This window comes from Gadus morhua, chromosome 9 (assembly GCF_902167405.1).
Source record: "Gadus morhua chromosome 9, gadMor3.0, whole genome shotgun sequence".
Classification (NCBI taxonomy): domain Eukaryota; kingdom Metazoa; phylum Chordata; class Actinopteri; order Gadiformes; family Gadidae; genus Gadus; species Gadus morhua.
Window position 1 is genome coordinate 15,014,174 of NC_044056.1, and position 24,499 is coordinate 15,038,672.

General features: G+C 48.4%; 1 protein-coding gene across 1 annotated transcript; it reads left to right on the forward strand.

The window, feature by feature from the left end:
* Window positions 1–990: 990 nt before the first annotated feature.
* On the forward strand, window positions 991–15,720 carry LOC115550796 (uncharacterized; the record flags this gene model as incomplete). Its single annotated transcript, XM_030366100.1, has 3 exons — window positions 991–2,755; window positions 8,647–9,549; window positions 15,323–15,720. Coding segments are annotated over 3 exons (2,949 nt in total), but the record flags the coding sequence as incomplete, so codon positions are not given.
* Between the last annotated feature and the right edge of the window lie 8,779 nt (window positions 15,721–24,499).

Below are 24,499 nucleotides of genomic sequence, written 5' to 3' on the forward strand. Positions count from 1 at the left end.
GTGACCCGAGCGGCCAATTGCTGCCAACAGGCTAACACTTTATCGCTGTGTTTTTGTACACATAATTTTTCCTGACTGACTGAGGTTGCGGTCCAGGATGATGTAATCCAGTGTTAATTCATGGTGGACAGTGCAGGCTTTGTTGCATGCCCTTTGGTGTTACACTAGAGCCGTGCAGGGCTGGCTTATGTGACCTCTGCTATTGTAGCGCGTTCTGAATTTGAAGCTTTGTTTGTTGCTACCGAGGAATTGCTAAAGGGAGTTGGCTCTGGTTGCAAATGTAAGGCATACTTTAGCTTTCTGTTTATTAAATTGTCATACCCTTTGGTTTGATTTTATTGTTAGATTCAATTGTTTGTTTAATCTGGTGACATCATTTGCCATGATAAAAGGTTTGATTTAAATACGTATCAGGCCTGCCAAAGACTTTAACTTTGATTGGGTTTTCACGTGTACTGTTATCCACAAATTTGTGAAGTGCAACCATCAGAGCAAGAGGAAGCAAGGCTTTGATGTTTATGCTGCCTCTGTATTGTCTTTCAGTACATGATGAGAGAGACAACAGTTTCAACACGCACTTAAAAACACTCATATTGTAAAGGAAGTCTTTGAGGTCTACTTATTCAGCACTTTTAGCATCGCTAACAATGATCTAAAAACCACAGACGCACCGAACACAGGATGAGAGTCAAATCTTGCCTGCCTTTGTTTCCTGGTTAACAAGTGCCAGTTATGGTAATCGTTATAGCATCGTTGTGTGAGAAAATAACCACCATCATCATTTTTCCCTTTTGCATTCGAATCAATGTACTGTACTTCTGTTAAAAATACTTTGAAACGTTTACTTTGACCTCTACTAAGATCTGTTCTCCTTTTTTATTTCTTTTTAGGTCAGAACCCATTCGACTCTACAGTGAAATATAGCAGATGAGCAAAATAAAACCAATTCTCCCTGATCTAAGTAGCTGTTAACAATCAGCCTAGTGTTAACTTCCAGCCCTCTGCCCGTCCCAGATAGCCATTTCTGACCGTCACACTGAAACATTACCTGATCCTCAAAAGGAGAGCCTCATTAACCTGGCAACCCACCCAATTAAGAGCCAGATGGCGCTTTTGGCCAATCAGATAATGGATGCCAGAATTCTGAGCAGCATGAATGGAAGAGTGGAGCTTCCCCAATTCATGCGCGTCGCCAACCAGAGCATAGTCACGCAGGCGAGCTCTGGCCACGAAGACACCCACAAGAACCGGAAGTACCCCTGTCCACTGTGTGGGAAGCGCTTTCGCTTCAACAGCATCCTGTCGCTCCATATGCGCACACACACAGGGGAGAAGCCCTTCAAATGTCCTTACTGCGACCACCGGGCCGCGCAGAAGGGCAATCTCAAGATCCACCTCCGCACCCACAAGCAGGGCATTGTGGGAAAAGGCCGCGGACGGATCAGGGAGGAGAATAGGTTGCTTCATGAGCTTGAGGAGAGGGCGATACTTAGGGACAGGCAGATGAGAGGCAGCTACGTTGGCCATCAGCAGGGATCCCTCCTAGCCCAGCTGCAGAAGTCGCCTCTGCCACAGAACGCCCCCACACGATCCCCGCAGCTCTCTCTCACCCCCTCTGGGACAGGCGAGGGCCCGCCTCACACCTCCGTGCCTACCACGGGGACGAGCGTCCACAACGAGGCCATGCAGCCCCACCCGACCGGCGGCTTCCGCTGCTCCTTCTGCAGAGGCAAGTTCAGGAAGCAGCAGGAGCTGGAACGCCACATCCGAATCCTGCACAAGCCCTATAAGTGCACCCTGTGCGAGTTCGCCGCCACCCACGAGGAGGAGCTGATCGGCCACGTGGAGACGGCTCACATCACGGCAGACTCGGCCCAGGGACAGAAGCCCGCCGTAGGGGGCGGTGACAAGGTGAAACCCGTAGGTGAATTCCCTTGCGAGGTGTGCGGCCAGACCTTCAGCCAGGCCTGGTTTCTCAAAGGTCACATGAGGAAGCACAAGGAGTCCTTCGAACACTGCTGTCAGATCTGCGGCCGGCGCTTCAAAGAACCGTGGTTTCTGAAGAACCACATGAAGGTCCACCTCAACAAGCTGGCAGCCAAGAGCAAGCTCTCTGCCGACCACGAGATGTCTGCGAAGCTGAGTAGCCTAGTGCAAGAGCCCCCCGCCAACCTGTACACCCAGTACATCTCCAACATACACAACAGGTTCCTGTCTGCAGACCGAGCAGAGCAGCAGGACTATAACCCCGTCCTGGCCACAGCTGGCATCGAGGTAAAGGTCAGGGAGATGCTCGGGAGAATGATGGCCTCATCACAGGCAGCCCTAGGCACCGAGGGAGAGGAGCGATCTCTGCTCGGTATGAATCACGTGCGCCCACCGTTGGGTTTGAGCAGCATGGAATACCTTCAGAAGGCGATGACCGAGGCAGACACCATCAACGGCAGCGCATACCCAGGCTGGCAGGTCATGAACCCACCAGGCCAGGCAGTAGAGCCAGGGTTTGCGGCTAATGAAGCAGCTTTGCAACAGCAACAGCAGCAGCAGAAGTGCTCCTACCTGGAGGAGAGGTGTCCTTCTGGGGAGGAGAAGAAAGTGTGTGTGAGAGAAAGCGATGCTAGGGCCCCCCTCTGCAGGCCGCCCAGCCCGGGTAGCCTCCAGCATCACGGAGCCACAGGGGTCCCCCCCGAGGCCAACTCAGCCGATCCTGTCAGGGATCAGGAACAACATCCACCGTGCTCATCCCCAATCGCAGGTAATACAATGTTTTTTTAACACAACACAGAATTTTACTGTTTATTAATAACAATAACAATAATAATAATAATCATAATTCAAGGATGCTTTACAATGTTGGCAGCAACATAGAAAGCAAAATAACTTAATCAAAAACACAGTTAGAGATGAGCAAACAAGCAAGGGAAGGGAATAGGCAATTGGCAAGTTTGAAGAGGTGAGTTTTGAGAAGAGTTTATTAGGATTATAAGACTAATCAAAAGGTGCGCTTCTTATCATGTAGATTAGATGTCAAATATTCATTCTATGCTGTTTTGGCATCACGTTTCTCGACTGATATCAAACAGAAACATTTACTTAGGTCATTATTTATAATGTGGGAAAACAGCTAAAGAAATAATATGACGACGGCGAACAATTAACATATGTCGAGTTAACCACTAATAACGCAGCTCCACATATACCGTGTGACACCCCCAACTAGCAGGACTTGATTCTGCTCCTTTTTAAATAAAGAAAGCCGCATTGTGTTGAAGTGCAGACATAATTAGTATCCTCTACTTTATATCAGTCACATCCCCACCCCTTGCCTACAGGGGCACAAGATGTTAATGCACGCCATCTGGTGCTTTTAATGATTTGATATATACCACCCAGTGACTTTTATGATTTGATCTACCACCTGGTATTTTTATTGATTGTCTTCTGCTCCACCTGGCGGTTCCGTTCCCTGGCTAAATGCCTCTCTCGTCATGGCACCCTGCTAACATGTTATCACGAGACTAAATTGCTGTTATAATAGTGCCGTTAAGAACAAAAGAAAAACTTTTTCGGGTTCCCTTACTTTTTTTGGTGGCTGCTCTTTAAGAGCCATTGCTCGGGCGGCGGAGGTTAGAGGATGTCTGTTGCTATGTGTATCCGTTAGTCAGACGCTCCCGTGGGACAGAGTATCCTCTTGAATTATGGCCGTGCACCAGAGATAAATGGATCAGCGCTAATCTCATTATGTGTTTTTGTTTCCATATTGTACACACTCATGGGTATCTGCGTATTTACATAGTAATGTTCACAGTCTAATGTGGAACCTCACACTGGAGCCTCCCGTCAAAAAGAGAAAAAAAACAACACGTTTTTTTGAAAGGAAACTCTTGTTGATGTTGTTGTTGTTGTTCTTGATGCTTTCCCCCCTTCTCCTCCCGGTATCTCGGAGAACATACCGTGTCGCCATGGAGCCGACACTCGCTGATAGCCGCGGATAGCCGAGGGTTTAAGAGCTCCGGGATCTTCTGGGATGTTACATTCAGTATCAGACTGTAATTTCAGTCAATATTAAGCATGGAAGCTAATTCATTGTAAAGGTCAGGCGTCATTGCTTTAGTCAATGATGGATCCCCCCCTCCCCCTTGTCCTCCTCTCGCTTTACCCCCCCTCCCCTCCCCTCCCCTCTCCCCCCCAATCCCTCCCGTCCCTCCGCCGTCTCTTCCCTCTGTTCTTAGTCCTGTGTAATGGTAGACTCACTCTGGGGGCTTAGCGCGGCATTGTTTAGCTCTGACAATATATCCCAGAGACCTCTGCAGCTGCTCTCGGTGCTCACAATGACAGATTAATTAACACAATCACACGCTGCTGGCCCGGGCTCAACACGGCAGGTCTGCGGCGGGACAGATAGGTAAATCCTACGCACACGCAGCGCGGCGACGCACCACTTGATGAGGGCTCTAATAACAGGGATAAGTTTGAGGCTGGGTGGAGGTTTTTTTTTTTGGTGGCGGGGGCGGCGGGGGTGGCGGTGGTGATCAAGGCTGTCTGTCTGCCGAATCGGTCGAGAGGGAGAGAGAGAGAGAGAGAGGGAAAGAAAGTGGAGATGGTGAGGAGGGGGTGGGGCGGTTCGGGGGTTTGGGAGATGGAGGAATTTCTAATTCAGGAGAGCAGGGGATGCTGAGGAGGAATTACCAGTACCAGATGTTGGTGGTTTGAGGAACATTGATTAGCCCCAGTATGAGCTGCCTGCATTATTCATGGTTAAGGCAGACGTTGGTGGTCAAGCAGTTATCGATGGACTCAACGCGGATGGTAAATAGGGCCCGCGTCACAGATAGAGACAGCCTCTTTTACACACAGCGCGCACACACACACACACACACACACACACACACACACACACACACACACACACACACACGCGCACACACACACACACACACACACACAGTATGTAAGTAAACAAAGTAGGCCTAACATCAGAGCTTGAGTGTCGGTTCAATGGATGGATGGTATTGAAATGGTTCCCCACCCCCCCTCCCTTGTACATCTTATTAAGACATACCATTTATTTATTTCGCCACGATGACTGACATTTTAATATGAGGTTTTGAATAACTCATCTTCTTAAAAAGGATCAACTCATGAAAGTGGAACGTGCTTTGGGCTTCTGACCTACATAGGACCGGCTGGATCTCCGGTCGGAAAACGCAAACGCGGCCGACAAACACAAAACGGCCTGACAGTTATTAATTAGTCCCATTCAGCACTCTTAACCCCAAGGTCAATGAGCAGACAGTATGTAATGATGTTGTCCCCACTTGTCTTTTGTCTCCCATTCCCGTCTCGGGGTACTGTAGCCGCTAAGCCTCAGATAACTTCGGACGATAACCATGTTGAAGAGAAAAAAGACCAAACCCTGTTAGATTGCAAACGCTCACATTAGTCTGGCTGATGAATTGGAAATCACTGCCGCTGATTGATGATGACATTAGTCTTTGTGTATGTAGTGAAAAAGCTCAACCGGTCTTAAACTCACTACTTCTCTAAGTCGCCGCAATATATTTCTCACATAAATAATAACGCTCTCAATCAGAGATGGGATTTACAGATATAGGAGCCATTTGGATGGGTTTGCCTAAACAGGATTACCTGTTGGCTTCTTCTCAGCTTCTTCTCACTTGTGTCTTTTTAATCCCCTTTTTAATTATTATTGCAGATATGAGGCTCAAATTAAGCTCAAAATGCTTGTTTTCCTAGCATGGAGATAAAAAGATTTACCCAGGGAGTTCTGAACACCTGCCTTGAAATATTGTTCCACCATCTCCTGAATGCCATTTGGCTTAATTGACTTGGAAGCGTCCCAAATGCGTCATTGACTATGTGGTCTAATTAATATTAATAATATATGCTATTATAAACATCAAAGAACATCTGGTGTCCCTGTTTTCTCGGCACTCTTGTATGTCTCTCTCTCTCTCTCTCTCTCTCTCTCTCTCTCTCTCTCTCTCTCTCTCTCTCTCTCTCTCTCTCTCTCTCTCTCTCTTTCTCTTTCTCTTTCTCTTTCACTTTCTCTCTCTCTCTCTCTCCCCCCCTCTCTTTCAGTCGATTTCATCTTAAACTAATATATCACGGTATAGCAGCGTTTTTGATTCTGCCTACTGCATCCCATATGAACAGGAAGGAGTCTCCAGCCCACATTGAACGTTCTTTGAGCACTTCCACAACGTCCATGCCACACGCGTATGTTGGCATACGCATACAGCATGTGAGCCGGTGATTGCATTGACTGTGATGCATGGCGGTAAATCTCAAAAAAGCTATTTCCATTCGATACAAATGACTCTGTCTCTCTGCCCAGCTGCACGTCTTCCCCCCACTTCCCCACCCTATAGATACATTTTCCTTGGGATATTTATTACATTATTTTGATATTTGTCTCGGCACGTATATCCAGTATGGGTGGCTAACTCCTAGGCATCACTTCATTAGATTGTGTGCCGTAGGTGAGAGAAGGCTGGGGTTTGTAATGACGCCGTAATTGGAGTTTGGGGTTGATAGATATGAGATCTAAAATTACTCCCACATATAATGTGAGCCTCCATAGTGTAGGTAAATCCTAAACTGATTAGCATGAACCATGCAGGCAATCACAAAGATGGCAAACGTCCAAAGGAAAGGAAAAGGGGGGGGGGGGGGGGGCGGGAAAGCCTATGGTCTTTGTGTTACTTTATTGCTCACACACACACACACACACACACACACACACACACACACACACACACACACACACACACACACACACACACACACACACACACACACACACACAAGCAAGCAAGCCGGCAAATGGGTTTAGGAAGCTCCACGGTAAAGGATGAGGTCAGATATGTCTGTTTGTGTGTGTGCGTGTGTGTGTGTGTGTGTGTGTGTGTGTGTGTGTGTGTGTGTGTGTGTGTGTGTGTGTGTTTTCACTGCATTGGGAGCTGGCTGGTAATGTCACAGTAATTTACACCACATCATAATTGAGATGTAGAGTGTGTCCTGACTCCTGACACTGAATGAGTTCCATTAAGATGTTTTGTTTATTGCGTTGTTGTTGTTTGTTTTTGAGTGGAGGCCAGGGTGTGGCATGGTTAAGATCGACTTTCCTGCACTCATACATGCACAATCATGCAAGCACATTTGCAGATGCACATGCACACTCATACACGTTTGCATGCATGCATTCACAACCACACACACACACACACACACACACACACACACACACACACACACACACACACACACACACACACACACACACACACACACACACACACACACACACACACGTCTAAAGTTCAAGGTCATTCACTATAAAAGGTTTGGCATTTTAGCTGTTATTTCTCCATAATTTGTATCAGTTTTCAGCTCTGTTTAATTAATATGTGTTACTATTTGGAAGTGTAATTTAAACATGAATAATTCTTCGCTATTTGTCTCATTAAATGGCAGCTACTTTGGGGTTCCTGATAGAAACAGGCACCCCTTGAGATCACCTTACAGATTTAGATTTACTTTGGGGTCAGGTCTTTAGGTGTACACAAAATTGATATTTCTCGAGTGTGGATGAATCATTGTTGTGCGTCAGATATTAGTCTATCAAATAAGAACAATAAGGCATCAATATGCACAGAATTAAATTAATGGTGGTAGGTTTATCTCTCTACCCCAGACGGGTCCCTAAAAGACACAGTATAATGTATGACCTGACCTTCAAATGCCAGGAGAGTGTTGGGCAATAAACTGCCAATATTTGTGGCTTAATGGCATCGGATGACTTTTACTGTAATTGGAACAGCGACGAAACAGCTGGGCTGTTTAAAGACAGTGCAAAGCTGGTGTCTCAGACAATCACTAACTCGACACCGTTGCCAAGAGTGTGTTTAACCCTGTAGATTGCCGCTGCAAGCCATTATTAGGATTTAAATGGAGGTAAAGTGTAAGAATATAAGCAACAGCAAAAATTATGTTAACATGGGGGGTGAAATATCTAGGCTTGTATCGGGATGAACAATGTCATCACAAAAAAAGACTGAAATCCTTTTTTTATCGTTTGCTTTGATACATTCGGTACAATGTGAATAATGGACCCAGCGTATTAAGCCCAACCCCATTTTTCTAATATGAAACCAAAAAATAAACTCAGATACATGGTGCATCTTTTTTGTCATCAACGATTTACATGTAACACTCTGTTTTCAACTGTAAAACTATGTTATTGGTTTTGATGGAATGGGGTCCTGTTTTGCAGCCTTGTTTCGTAGTGTGACTGGATAATTATTTTCGGAAGAATCTTGTTTGCTGTTAACATCTTTGAGTGTATTTATTGCACATGGTGCCGTCCACACTGTAAAATGATGAATCACTGGAGCTGAAAGCTGATTACAAGCTTGATTTACTGCAGGGCAGGGCTTAAATCATTCAACTCAGCTTTGTGTGGGATTGCAACATTTTTCATGTTTAGAAGAAAGGAGTCATATGCCCTGCAATGTACACACAGTTTTGAAGACCAATTTCTCATTCTGCCCCATATGCATACTCTTACACCCCTAATTCACTCAATCTCTCACATGCTTTCTGTGCTATTATTCCCTGTGACAGGTGACAAGGCCTACAGGTGTCTGCTCCCTAGCGACTACCCTAGCACACAGCCGGCCTCGCTGGGCTTCCACCTGGATCGCTACCCCTTTCCTCACTGGCCCAGCAGCCGGGACCTCCAGTCCCCGCCGCGGCCCAATCCCGCCCCACACTCCGCCAGCCCAAAGCCCAAGCCCGCCCCCAAGCCCAGACCCACGTCCAGGGAAAACTGGAGCCCGGCACCGACACACCACCACGGGCCGGAGGGCCACGACGAAAGCCCCCCGCTCCACGCCAAGCGCCCGGACCACCTCGCCGGAGGTCTGGACCTCGCGGACGACTTCCGACGCGTCGGTGGCAAGTCTCAGCAGAACGAGCCTTTGGACCTGTCCGTCCGTCCCGAGAGCAGCAGCTGCTTCGCGGACGGCCCTCTCGTCCACGGTAACGGACTCCCTTCAGGCAGCGGGGCCCGGCTGCAGAGCTACGCCGAGGGCCCGGCAGTGATGCCCGCCTACCACACCGACCTCATCGTACCGGCGGCCAAGGAGGACGCGTCGGAGCGACCCGGGCGTGACCGGGAGGGAGACGAGGGAGGGGAACAAGCAGAGTCTGAACAGTGGAGGATGTTGAGGAACAGCGGGGGCGCGCAGCCCGAGGAGCGAGGCCAGAGGAAGGCTGACCTCCAGGGGGCCCACGCGGCCGCTCAGCCTCCCCAGCCCGGGGAGCTTCTGTGGGGCGGGGAGCAGCAGACCCAGTCCCCCATCGCGTCTCTGGAGAAGTTCACCCCTGGGGCCGATCATTTGCTCCCACAGCACCGGAGCCTGCTCTCTGCCCTCAGGGGCCCCGGGGGGTCAAAGAACATGGCCACTAATGGGTACGGCTTCAGCTCTGTTGGTGAAGGAATCCTGGAGACCGAAGCGGGAGCAGGTGAGATGTCAATGAACAAGAGATCCATCCAAAAGTAATCTCCACTGCCTCATTGTCACATCCACAGCCGAAATGCGAACACAGCCAGTGTTGGCATTTTAAAGGGAATACTGCCACCCAGTGGAGAGAAATATGATCCTGCATAGACCCTTCTTAAATGGTTTATCGGGATGTGTTCAGCCATACCATCCGAATATAACACAACCATAGATGAATTAGGATTCATGTTATGTAGTCATATTAACATAACATTAACAAGGCGTCAAATATGATAGCCAGTGTTTGATGGTCGGTTGTCATGACAGCAGCCAACAGCTGCGTATGTACAACAATCAACAGCAGGCCAGAGCCAATGACATTACACGGCATTACATTGGATATCTGATCCCCAAAACAAATCCCACCAATTATCGAGATGATTTAGAACAAGAGCAAAGTTCTGTTTTCACCACACCGTCTCGCGAAACCCCTCAAACGAGGAGAAAAGAAGTCACAGGTGCGATGCATTTATGAGCGCTCTACACTTTAACTGATGATGTGATCTCCCTATTGGACGGGTTACACATCAGCCCCCTTAGACTCTCACGCACGCACCGGCACCCATATGCACACATGCTCATGCACACATGCGTGCACACACACACACACACACACACACACACACACACACACACACACACACACACACACACACACACACGCGCATACACAGGTACATGCGCACACACACACACACACACACACACGCATACACAGGTACATGCGCGCACACACACACACACACACACACACACACACACACACACACACACACACACACACACACACACACACACACACACACACACACACACACACACACACACACACACACAGCGCGATGTGCGGAGTGCTCTCCTAGTGCAGATTTAATAATGCTGTCGGCTCCCAGAGTGGGGAATCAACAGCTGGGGTCTTTGATATGCATGTATTATGAGTGCAACACGATACACCTTTCCCTCTGATCCCCCCCTTCCCCCCAACCCTCTTATTGGGAAACCCAATATGCTCACGTGAAAGACAGGGAAAGTGCCTGTCAAGTCCATTAGAGATCAACAAACATCTGCTCCTTCCCTTTTACGATTCAACCAGAAAGATGCAGTTGTCCTATTCAGATGTACAGATGGTGATTATAATATGGCAAAGATCCATCCTCTTCGATTCATTTGTTTTTTTTGTTTTTTTGGCGGCTATTACTCAACTGCGTGATTCCTTTCACTCCGTTGCAGGATGAAGGAGCACAAAGCGAGGGGGTTTAAAGTTTGTCTGGTGGCAACCCACATCTGAGTCCCATATGCGGCGCATACTTCATGTTAAGTGTTAGTTGTGTTTCTTGGAAGAATCAAGCAAAGCTAAGACTTCCAGGTTTTAATCAGAGGAGTCTAGGCAGAGCAAAACCCCCACCATTTCTCGTGAACAACATCTAAGTCAACCTGATGGCTCCCCAAGCCTTCCTGCTCTTTGCTCGGAAGTGTCTGAGTGCTCGAGTACAAGTGAAGTTTGTCGTCGTATAATCATCCTGCTGTTATCCTCCTCAACTCTTATGTTTTGTACTTTAATTGCCTCCGTTCCCCTCCAGGGAGAACGTTGTCCCAGGCTCTCGTGAGGAGAAGAACATCTGACACGAGAAGTGGTGACGGTAAACTGACATTGAGAGTATGCTTAGTGTCCTCTAAACAAAGCAGGTGGTCACAGCTTATTTTTTCTTTTCTTTTTTTCCCCAACCACCACACTTACTCTGCCAGCCTGTCTTATCTGCAGTGCTGACCAGGTGGCTTTGTCAAGGGCTTGTCTCCTGTCGCCCCCGTTGCCTCCGTAGAGCGTGCCACACTCGCCGTGGCACGGTGACATATTGCGGGGCACTTTGGACATGGAGTGATGTGTTTGCGATGGCAGCTCAGATCGGCTGTACTTTGCCAGTAGTGGTAATTGGCCAGATGGTGACCCCTGGTTGAACCTGTCTGCATGCTCATTAGTCTCAGAGTCGTCCCCTTGGTTTTTTAGATCGTGAGCAGCTTTCTGCACTTAAGGGACACGGCCACTAGATGGCGACAGATACCACTTAAATTGCCACTGGTGAAACGGTGCACTGTTCTACGGTCTGCACTGTTGGTGATCGGATCACGTGATTTCGGGAAAAACAGGAATGCTGGGTTACCGACGCCATTGTAAAAAAAAATTCTAAGTCTTGGAGAACTGTTGTGTAAAAGTCATTATGAATGGTGAGAATTCACCTCAGCCAGATATGGTAGAAATCCGACCGAGCCAGTCTCACAGAGACACATGAGCGCATGTGAACGTGAAAAGATCAATAAAGAACGGATTAAGAATGAAGGAAAGTGGTGTGATGAGAGACACGGACAGACAGAGAGAGAGACAGAGAGAGAGAGAGAGAGAGAGAGAAAAAAAAAGCCCCCCCCCCGCCTGTTTTGAAAAGAGATTGGCCATTATCTCATTATTGTCTGACCGGGGCTGCTATACACCCCTCTTGCAGGGAGGGGTGACAGAGAGCGAGCGAAAAAGAAGAAGGCAAAAAAGTGTGAGAGAGAGAGAGCGAGGGAGAGAGCGAGGGAGAGAGAGAGGGAGAGAAAGGGAGCAGGAGAAAGATGAGCGTAGATGGAGATGGATGGCGGGACGGCGGGGTGAAAGAGGAGCAGTACCGGGCCCCACGTCTCTGCGAGCAGATGTCGTTGGAGGGCAGCGAGAGGGCAGCGCGGCCTGCCTTTGTGGCGCGTTTCTCCCCATAGAGATAATGAAGGGTGGAGCACCCGGGAAGGACGTGCACTCATCACTCACTGTCCGTGTGCCATCAGAGCTCCGGCGCTGGTGTCATCCGTCACCATTCAGCTCCTCTGGCCCGCGAGGCCGCGCCACTGTCATCATGGTCATTATCTCCGCCTGTGAGACGCTGCGCACACACACACACACACGCGCGCACACACACACACAGCCGTAAAAACACACACACACACACACACACGACACACGTAAAAGCCCACTCACGTCAGTAAAAACACACTCGTAAACCTCCCCCCCCGAACTCACACACACACACACACATATATACACACACTTCCACAAAGAGGTGGAGGATCAATGTGGGGGAGTTGGTGCACGGAAACACAAACCATATCATCATAGCACAAAACGCAATGGGTTTTCTTGGGGTTTTGCCTGTGCATACAAACATACACTTCCAGCTCCCATATTTGTGGACCTATCCAGCACTCCCATTGGTGTGTGTGTGTGTGTGTGTGTGTGTGTGTGTGTGTGTGTGTGTGTGTGTGTGTGTGTGTGTCTGTGTGTGTGTGTGTGTGTGTGTGTGTGTGTGTGTGTGTGTGGGTAGTATGTGTAAATGTGTGTGTAGTTGGGGGGGGGGTGGGCGTTTCAGGCAGGTGGGAGGAGTCTTTGGCTGCATGGGCCTATGAACGGATGATCATGTGTTGGGGAGATGGATGGCTTAGAGCCCACCGCTGTCTCCTCTAATTGTAAAATATTAGTTACATTAGAACCTGGCCTGTGATTAATGGAACTTATTTGGAGGCTGCCCTCTGCCGGACCTCCCCTCTCCTCCAGGGGGAGGGGGGGGGGGCAAGGGACAATGAGGAGGGGGAGTGGGAGAGAGAGAGAGAGAGAGAGAGAGAGAGAGAGAGAGAGAGAGAGAGAGAGAGAGAGAGAGAGAGAGAGAGAGAGAGAGAGAGAGAGAGGGAGAGGGAGGGAGGGAGGGAGGGAGGGAGGGAGAGGGAGGGAGGGAGGGAGGGAGAGAGGGAGGGAGAGAGAGGGAGAGAGGGAGAGAGGGAGAGAGAGAGAGAGAGAGAGAGAGAATACATACAGGAGGCCCCGTTGTAGGCTTGAGTCTTTCTTGCATTCTTTCAGTACGTTCATTGAAAGCGTGACCACCACCAGATTATTTATACAGGAAAGCACACTTGATTTTTTTGTTTGGTTTTTTTTACCGAAATCAGAGTCATGAGTGAGACAAATCCTTTCCATCAGAGTCACAATTTTTATTTTAAGAACAGAAGTGGCAGGGTGCTAACCATCTGTGATCATTGTGTCTTTGCCATTCTTTAATATAAAATACTTGAACTCTTATACGTTGAACTTTGTTTAATCTTAAAGATAAATGATTAGTCTGGGTTTTCCTTCGGTCAGGCCGTCAGGGCCGGAGCGGTCCGTTTGGACATAATGCAAGCTGCTCGCTACCTGGCAGTAGACAATGCTTCTCTTTTACCTCTGTTCTGACAGCTTCCTGCTTCCACTGACGGATAAGCCCCCCCTCCCCCTCTCTCTCCCTCTTTTTATCTCTCACTTTTCATGGTCCCCCTCTCTCCATTTTTCTGTAGCAGTTATTTTGTGTATTTTGTGGGCATGTGTTAATTTTTTATGTGTGTTTGTGTGTGTGTGTGTGTGTGTGTGTGTGTGTGTGTGTGTGTGTGTGTGTGTGTGTGTGTGTGTGTGTGTGTGTGTGTGTGTGTGTGTGCAGATGTCATTTACAGCCATCAGGTTATTATACACCAACAGATGGAGCATTACCTTTTATTGCTCACACCTTCTGTGAGTTTTCTCCATTTCCCCCTCCCTCCTAAAAAAAGAGTTTACTTGTAAATGAGAACGGAAGAATGCTCCGTCTTCTGCTCGCCCTCCTCTTCCTCCGACCCTGATGGCTGGGGTGTAATAATCTGGAAGGGGGAGGAAGAGGAGGGGGGGCAGGGTTTTTGGGAAGTGATCTCCGGTGACATCATCACTCGCTGGTTTACTGTAACTTGTGAATCATTGAGACTTTGGGAGAAGAGCAGGGGGCAACGGCAGGATGTAGTGATCATTGGGATAACAAACAGTGTTACGTGTTATAATATGCAGACAACTGTTCATAACCATAATACTGACCAGAACTATTAAAGGGGTAAGGCTATTATTCACCTTTGTAAGTTTTGACTAACCCAAACACACACACACACGCACACACACACACACACTCACACACACACACACACACACACACACACACACACACACACACACACACACACACACACACACACACACACACAGACACAGACACAGACACACACACACACACACCAAGAAGCTTTTGTATCTGTTGTTAGTCTTTTATGGGTATATTGTGGTTCCTCTCTGTCATGCGACTGTATTATTAGTTCTGGTGGAGCTTTATAGTGAGAGCCAAGGCCAGCAGCCGACAGGAAACTGAGACAAGCCTGGCCTCTCAGCTGCAGTCTGTCATCCCTCAGTCCCTCCTATTCACCCACCATTGCGGTATATGTGTGAGTGCACATAACAGATTGATGTGTAAAAAAACAGGAAATGAACTACAAAAGAAACAAGCTCAAATGGATGTAAACAGGAAGCGGGATGAATTCTGGCCGTGATGAATTTAAATCTAATCTGCAGCATTTAGGGTTAGACTTATAAAATAATGTTTGAAGTCGTAGTGCAGCAGGTGGGCGTGCTGGCGTACCGCTCCAGGGGGCGGGGCCTACCGCTAGAAGATAGGGGACGCTAGTTGCGACGCGGACGCGGCAACACGACATCACAGAACATCACAGAACACACTGCATCTCTCTCTCCCCGCCACGCCGGAATGCAAATCACAGACGACACTTCCACGCACACAACAACAACAACAACAACAACAACAACAACAACAACAACAGCCCCACCACCGCGCCCCCGGTACTGACTGACAATCTCTGCCTCACTGTGTTCGCAGCGCGGAAGCCCTTCCAGTGCAGGTTCTGCCCCTACAGCGCCTCGCAGAAGGGGAACCTGAAGACCCACGTGGTGTGCGTCCACCGCAAGCCCTTCGACAACAGCCTCTACCCCGACCGCCGCCTGCGCCGCTCGCACCACGCCCACCTGCGGCCCTCGCCCCCGCCCCCCCCGGCCCAGGGCGGCGTGGGAGGAGGAGGAGGAGGAGGAGGAGGCGGAGTCACCCACGCCCTGCCCTCCAGGGACCACGGGATCACGCTGGCGTCGCTTTGCAGGACGTAATGGCGGCGCGTGGGCGACAATGACGACAGCGCATTATTGAGACTGAAACACAGAGACTAAGACGGAGTGAATTCACGCCGGACGAACTGTTGGACTTTGTTGTAGTTTGAGTGAGGACCAGGGCGGGGGGGGGGGGGGGGGGTGGGGGGGGTTGGGAGAGAAGGGTAACTGCTGAGTGAAGGTGAGCAAAACAATTAAAAGGTGTTGAATGTACATTCCAGTGTTGAGCAGACACAGTATGTATTTATCTGTAGAAAGGAAGCTGTATAATAAAGCTTATTGTGACGTGAAAAGTGCGGAGAAGGGTGTTTAGTGCCATTCATTTTCTAACCCCGAAACAACGGGAATCTAACCATTACTGAGCTCTGACGCACTTTTATCTGCTCAACATTCGTCTCGACAGGGAAAGACCGTCCAAGCCCATAAGAACCGTATTTGTCTTTATTTCCTTGTGAATATTTCCACGGGTCTTCTTCCAGTCCAGAAGTCCTGTCTATCTGTCAGGGTGCGCTGCCAGATGTTGAGCTTTAATCGAGGCAGATGTAATGAAGTAGAATGTTGCACATCGGAGCTTCCATTCGTCGTGGATTCCACTCCAGGGAGAAAGCCTCTCTCACATATCATTATCGCCCATTAACTGCTATGCAGCATGCTGCTGCTGTGTGTGTGCTGGAACAATGCGCGATTAAGCAAGGGAAACCAGGAGAAATGGAAAAATACTGAGGAGATTCATTGGTAGTACAAAGGCAAAGCATTTACTTTTTTGGTGTCTTTCAAGGGAAAGCACCCATGTGCGTGTGTACAGTCGAATCGCCCAGTGCACTAATATATATTCTAAAAAAACAAAGGCTTTAAAGTCATTCTTTTTAAAAGACTTGGCTATTGTGTGGTGCCATGGCACACATGTGGTAATTTTAGCACAGGCTGAGCTCCACTGCCGACGTGCCGGTCTGTGCCAATATGCTTCCTGTACAAGCCGTAGATCACCTTGGGCAGCTGTGTGCTTGTGGAGTCAGGGCTTTGTAGCCACGGCGATGTGAGCCTGACTGACAGTCGCCGTGACAACTCCATTCAGGCGCCACCTGCTAGCTGTCAATCAGGACAGCCAACCTGGGGCTATTGACGGAGCTGTCAGCCTATGTGAGCCGTGTCTGTCAAAGCCCACCCACTCTCACCCACTCTGTCTGCCTGCCCACCCGCCTGCCTGCCTGCCTGCCTGGCCAGTCTGACGTACCCTCACCGTCCTCCCTCTCTCTTTCTCTCTCTCTCTCTCCTTTCAACTCTACCCACTCTCTCTTTCCACACATCTCTTTTAGCACTGTTTTCACTCTCTTTTTGTGTCCATCTCCCTCTGTATCTACTGCTCACCGTACTATTTCGCTTTACCTTTACTGCTCTCTCTCTCTCTCTCTCTCTCTCTGTCTCTGTCTCTGTCTCTCTCTCTCTCCCTCTCTCACTCCTCTGAGACAATGGGCCCTCTTAATCCCACATCCCATCACCGATTTTTTCGTGTTACATTCGTCATCTCCAAGCGGTCCTCGGGTTGTCATGGAGCCCACGGCGGGCCCCCCCGCTGGAGACCCCCGTGCCTGCCGCTCAATCTGCTGTTCTATCACCGGGCGTCCTATGCATCTATACCTTCCCCGGCAACGGCATTGCATCCATACCACAATGCCTTCTGCAGTGTGGTATGCCTTATTTCCCCCTTTTTATTTCCTCTCTACCTCTTTGTAGCAGGCCCTTGCGGTACGCATGCAACCCACGCATAAACACACAGGAACACACTGACGCACACACGCATGCACACACACACACACACACACACACACACACACACACACACACACACACACACACACACACACACACACACACACACACACACACACACACACACACACACACACACACACACACACACGTGTTCTCAATCTTTGCTCCTGACATATGACAGGGCCCTGGCCTCCAGCAGACTGGCTAATCAGAAGCCTGTCATACCTGCCAATATATTCGTCCCCGGCTCAGACAGGACAGGGCAGACCTGACCGATACCAGGCTTCTCTCCCATGACCAAGGGCACTACGTTGAGAAGTTCCTCACAAAGTGCAGGCTTTTGATTTCTATTCCCACCTTTTGAATTTTTTTTTCAAATCCTCTGGATTCAGGGATCATTTCCATTTCCTCTAATTAAGCACAGTTCTTCCTTAGAGCAGCTCCCATTAATTCAAGGTGGAGAAGTTTGTGTTAATGACTCCTAATTGTGACGAATGTTCCGCTTGACGTCCTCGCTACGTGGCCAATGTCACGCAGAGGGAGGCTTTTGGCGGTGTCTCCAAAGGACTGCTCAGCGTTCTGGCGTAGGTGTCATGAGGGTACCATGCCTGCTTTGGAGTCAGACCGTAGGGGAAGAACACTTGACAGTCCCTGCGTGACCCCGACGGTCACGTACCAATTATATTCAAGACGCCAAGCATTTCTAGGGTGTGTAAGGCAGGGGGAGGCGGCCGGAAAAAACCTTTTTCTGTTGTTGTTAGTCCAGCATGTGATCGATGTCCGTAATGCGAGACACGAGAGATGTCAAATGAGCATTTAGCGCGCTTGGTCTCCCACCTTGACCTTTGTGTGTCAAGAGGGACACGCCGGTCCCTTTATCTGGGGATCAATGGTGCGTCTTACACCTTCCTGAGGCAGCGCTCTCTCTCCTAGAGTCCGGTGAATAGACAGTGCTCAGATTGGAAGTAAAAAGGTGTGGGCGTTGCGTTGTTTATTCAGTACAATCAGGATTGAGATCCAGCCAGGAGCGACGGTTGGCTGTTTGCCAGTTGCTTCGGGCTGATAAGCCGGTAACATATGCCAGTCGCATGCAAAGACAATGCGCAAGTTGGCTGTTTCAGACCTGCTCCACTTTTCAACTCCATCTCAACGTGTCTCTCTCCCCTGTCTCTCCGCTTTCTCTCTGATCTCTGGCCGTTTCTTCGGTTTGCTTGGTTTCTCATGCGATGAATCATCTTTTATCAAGCATACTCTCCTTCAGGGCCTGCTGGGCTCACTATACTCATTATTATTATTATTAATATTATCAAAGTGTTTATTATGATGATGATGATCCGTAAATGGCTACCCAAAGACCTTACTTGAGGTCTTTCTCAGCCTCATCGGAATAGGCGGGTCATGTACTGCTAATCAGCGTGAATAAGTAAAGGAAACACTTTGACAGGCCAGGTAATGAGAAGTAATGAATCACTAATCACAGCCTCTTACAACCCTTGGAGCACAGATGAAAAATTAAAGGTAATTAGCTTGCACAGTTGCGAAAACAATATTTAAGACTGTTGGTGTCCCAGACCTCAGACAGAACATATTTTTATTGCAGATTTATACATCAACACACCACACATGATTAAGTAGTTTTTTTTCCCAAATCTCTCTCATATGATTTTTTAAAGGAAATTATGCACACTAATCAGCGGCACGGCTTCTCTACAAATGAATGCCAGGGAAATGTTGAATGTTTTTTATACTCCCAGGAGTTAATGGTGTGCCAGAAATACACTTTTGAGGTTCTGCCTGATAAAATGCTCCTCCGCACACACACACACTCACTCCCACACACACACAGCCACACTCACTCACACACACACACACACCACATGCATACACAGCCACACACACAAACACACACACACAAAGACACACCACACACATACACAGTCACACACACAAACACACACACACACAAACACACACACGGTCACAAACACACACACGGTGTCACACACACACACACACACACACACACACACACACACACACAAACACACACACACAAAGACACACCACACACATACACAGTCACACACACACACAAACACACACACACACACACACGGTGTCACACACACACACACACACACACACACACACACACACACACACACACACACACACACACACACACACACACACAAACACACACACACACACACACATACACCAAAAATACACACAAACACACGCACACACAAATGCACAAACACACACACACACACACACACACACACACACACACACACACACACACACACACACACACACACACACGCGCACACACACCAATGAGCCCAGTAACACACACAGGTATCACACAAACACAGACCCACACACACAGATAAACACACACAGACACACACAGGCCTTTGTGCACTCACTGATGCAGACATTAAAATAAATAATCAGTACAGTGACACACATATGCATACGCTAGCACACGCACACACACACATTCCAGTTCACCGATAATTACACGCCCGTACCCCCGTACACACACCCACGCGGTGTAACGGTATGCACGGTAATTTGGGAGACATAAGGTCAGAGCGGTGGAGCCGCTCTCGACGGCGGCGGCCGTGGCTGACAGCAGAGTGAGGGGAGCTTTGAAAGAACGCATGTTTGACAAGTCGGCGCCAGACACCCAAGCACCAGATCCAGACACGAGCTGTCAGTCAGAGGCGGCTCTTTTACCCCCCTCGACTGAGACATGCCAGTTTAGTCACACTTCCACGGAAAATAACACGCATTAACTGGACCCCCCGGCGTCCCGAGGCGAGGATTGAAATGATGCCAAGGAACATAAGGCCGAGGTATAAAAAGAATTACAAGGGGACAAGTAAAACACTGGGATTACGGCGGGGACGTGGAACTGCGGGCGCGGTGAGGATCCTGAGTATCTGTGAGGACCGAGTGGGCTCTGCGTAGCACCGAAGTGCACCGGTGCCAGGAAACTAACTGGCTGAGGCCTTGCTCTCACACACACCTGTGCCCCCCCCCAACCTCCCCCCAGAACCAGGGGCTTAGAGGACAGAATAGAGGAGACAGAACAGCACGTGTCAGGGATGAAGAAGATAGAGCGATGGTGAGGACTCGTCACACACACTGTGATTGGAGAGTGTGTGTTAGTGTGTGTGTGTGTGTGTGTGGGAGTAAGAGGTTCATCAGGGAAATAAGTAACGTCTCTGGATAGTGTGCCAGACACTTGATTTTTAAATAATGAACAATTTCATATTGTTTTCATTCTGGGCACGTCCATCTGAGAGGAATCCAGTCCTCTATCTTGTAGGGTAAACAAGTTCAAAGTAGTTCAGTAAGTGAAGTAGTTACTCTGGTGCGCAGCCATTCGAGGCGTATAGATAGATACGCACATTTTATTTGAATGGGAGTTTCGGCTTGTCACCGTTGAGACCCGTGTCTTGTGTATAAAACATTAGGGCCGCCACAAAAACTCCATTAGCATCACATCACAGAGATGTGTTTGCCTTAAGTAAAAGTATGTAATTGAAACACATTTGACAAACCACACACCGCTAAGCGACAATAGGCAAGCTGTGGTCTCCGGTTTTGATTTATTCACTGGAAAGGTGTAATATGCTGTCGTTTTTTTTTTCACTTTTTAATGATACTATGATAAATAAACGGATAAACACGTCGGTTTTTTTGTCGCTATAGGTTTGTATGATTATGAGATGGATAAAAGGAATGTAACGGAAAGTTTGACTCGTAAATTTGAAACCAAATGACACTGATAGTGTGTCTTCTTATTCAAATAAATTCAAATAATAAACAACAGTGCCCAAAACAAGTACAAGTGCACTACAGCAAGCTTCCTTCTGAATGTGTAACGGGTCAAACCCTTACGAGTGGAAACTTTGCCCGACTGGATCGTCCTCCTTGCTGATTGGAAGTGACAGCCACATCCTTGACAAACACACCTGTCATTGCTTCAAGTCACATCACATTTTCAGTTCCATAGATAGAAGATGTTCTGCATGTCTCTCTCTCTGTGTGCTAGTGTTTGTGGGTGTGTGTTTGTGTGTGTCCGTGTGTGTCTTCATGGCGGAGTTCTGCTTATCTGGGTGTGTATGCAGGTTTATTTATGTGTGTAGGTGTCTGTGAGTGCCACCATGTGTGAATGAGAAAAATGGCTTTTCCCATCATTTCTGCTCAACGTGTGTCCATTTTCATTATGCCTTCTGATATGAATCTGGAGGCTGGCTTGGCAGCGTGCCACACAGAATGCTAAGGGCTTTTCTTGTGACACACCTTAGGATAATGCATCAATGTTTTCAAAATGGGGCTTTGTGTGGAACTACCTCCGACGGAGAAATGCAGCAGTGCAAAAACACATCCCATATCATCCAATAGTGTTTAATGTGCCAGAACCAGCCCACCGCGCGCATGTGTGTGTGTGTGTGTGTGTGTGTGTGTGTGTGTGTGTGTGTGTGTGTGTGTGTGTGTGTGTGTGTGTGTGTGTGTGTGTGTGTGTGCGCGCATGTGTCTGTATGCAGTAAAAAATGACGTGTGTGTGTTTGTGTGTGTGCAGAGTGAAAGATAGTTTGTGTTTGCGTGCCTGTGTGTGTGTGCTTGCCTGTGCCTGTGTATGTGTGTGTGGTCGTGTGTTTGTGTCTGTGTGTGTATGTGTTTGTGTGTCTGTGCGCCTGTGTGTGTGTGTGTGTGTGTGTGTGTGTGTGTGTGTGTGTGTGTGTGTGTGTGTGTGTGTGTGTGTGTGTGTGTGTGTTAGTGGTGGGGAGAGGGACATGGACGTGCATAGGTTAGTGTTTAAGCTGACCAGACATGCTCCACTCCCCCCACTCCCCCGCCCTCTCCCTCTCTCTGTCTCTCTCTCTGCAGTGGTGTGGCAGAGTTTTGGGGAGGGGCTGCTTATGGGGACCGAGGGAGGGGGGAGGTGATGAGCGGCTGCAATAATAAGCAGATTTTAATGATTAACTATAAATCAGAGGCTGAGGCCTCTGCTGCGGGAGACTGAGGGGGACGACAGCTCCTGACTCACACACCTCGCAAATGCCTTGCTGATGATGTGTATGTGCTTCAGATCATCAATCACCGGACAGAGACGCACACACACACACACACACACACACACACACACACACACACACACACACACACACACACACACACACATACACACACACACACACATACACACACACACACACAGGGACACACACACACACACACACATACACACACACACACACACACACACACACACACACACACACACACACACACACACACACACACACACATACACACACACACACACACACACACACACACACACACACACACACACACACACACACACACACACACCTCCCCCCTGACACACACACACACACACACACACAAAAATCTATCCACAAACACACACACACACAAACACACACACACAACGATCACAAGAACATGTTTACCACACAGATGTACTGCTACAGAACAGCATCGGTCATGCGTATGTGCAGAGCGTCGTTGCTACGTGCACGTGTGCACACTCGCACACACACACACACGCACACACACGCACACACACACACATGCATACACACACACAGGGACAAAGGAACACGCAGTAGCGGCAGCAGCACACACATGTTTTTTGTCTCCAACGTCCCCTCCCCGGTGGCAGGGGACAAATCAATCATAGGTACAGAAGTTCAAGGGGGTAAGAGATTGTCTGCTGGCTTTTTCCCCGTGCTATTGATCCTATTTTACTGGCATCACCGGCCCGCTGTCAGCCCGTCGTCGCTCGGAACCACGGGACAGCCATGGATTGAAAGTGGATGATTGAGAGAGGAGGCAGGGTGACATTCATCGTGTCTCTCACACACACACACACACACACACACACACACACACACACACACACACACACACACACACACACACACACACACACACACACACACTTGCAACCCCCCCCCCCCCCCCCCCCCCCCCCTCGCAATCCAATGACATTGGAAGAATAGGATCACATGGGTGGGGACAAAAGAATCCGGCCAATCCGGGTTGAGCTACAGAGTCGCTGTCCGTTTTGATGAATAATGTTTTCCTTTCTTTCTTTCATTCCTTCTTTTCTTCCTGCTTTATGTTTTATTCCGTTCTCCCCCCCCCCCCCCGCCCGCACATCTATCCCCCCCCCCACACACACACACACACACACACACATCTACCCCCCCCCACCCCTCCCTCCCTTCCTCATATGTCCAACTGTCTGAAGGTGTTGGAACTGCCACCTGCCTGCTGATGTCATGAAGGAAGACATTCTACACCCCCCACCCCCCGGAGCTGCGTGGGAGACGCCGAGGAGTGAGGCTATTGTCTTCCTCTGATCCGGATGAGGCCCAACATGTTTATTAATGTTTGTACTGTATGATACTCGTGGTTCTTCCTCGGAGCACACCTTAATGAGGGATTTCATATTTCCAATGTTCTACGATGGCGAACACTCCCTGTCTTTGATTACTACTCCATTAGTCACACGTTAATCTGTTTATCTGAACAAAATGTTACAATCATTGGTGGCCGTGAGGTTTTTTTGTGCAATTTTCTGAATAATGTGTACTAATACTAATACAGTTTTGCATATCCGACTCAAAGCCTAAAAATATTTACTCACTTTAGCAGAGGAGGCTCCGTTTCTATCGATCTAAATGTGTTGTGTTATTCGAACAAATATTGCAAATATCAAACAATTCAATCCACAGCGATGAAGTCTATGCCAACAATAAGTAAACATATCATTGAAAATATACCGTAAATAATGTGTTCAGAAAATTATCAAGAAAAATAATGATGAACAACGATAAAACATTCTGCCGAAATGTTTACTGTGTGGCAGTAGATCAAAAGCAGCTTATTTGTCATGTTATATTCTCAGTATGACGATATGCAAAATGACTTAGAGATTGATGGGTGCTTCATCCAATCTTTGCTGTTGTTGTCTGCTTGATTAAAAATGTTGCCAAACGCAAAATCTATAACAGTGCCTATTTGTGCCCTTGTGATCCACTTTCCAGCGTTCGTCTAATTCGGGCGA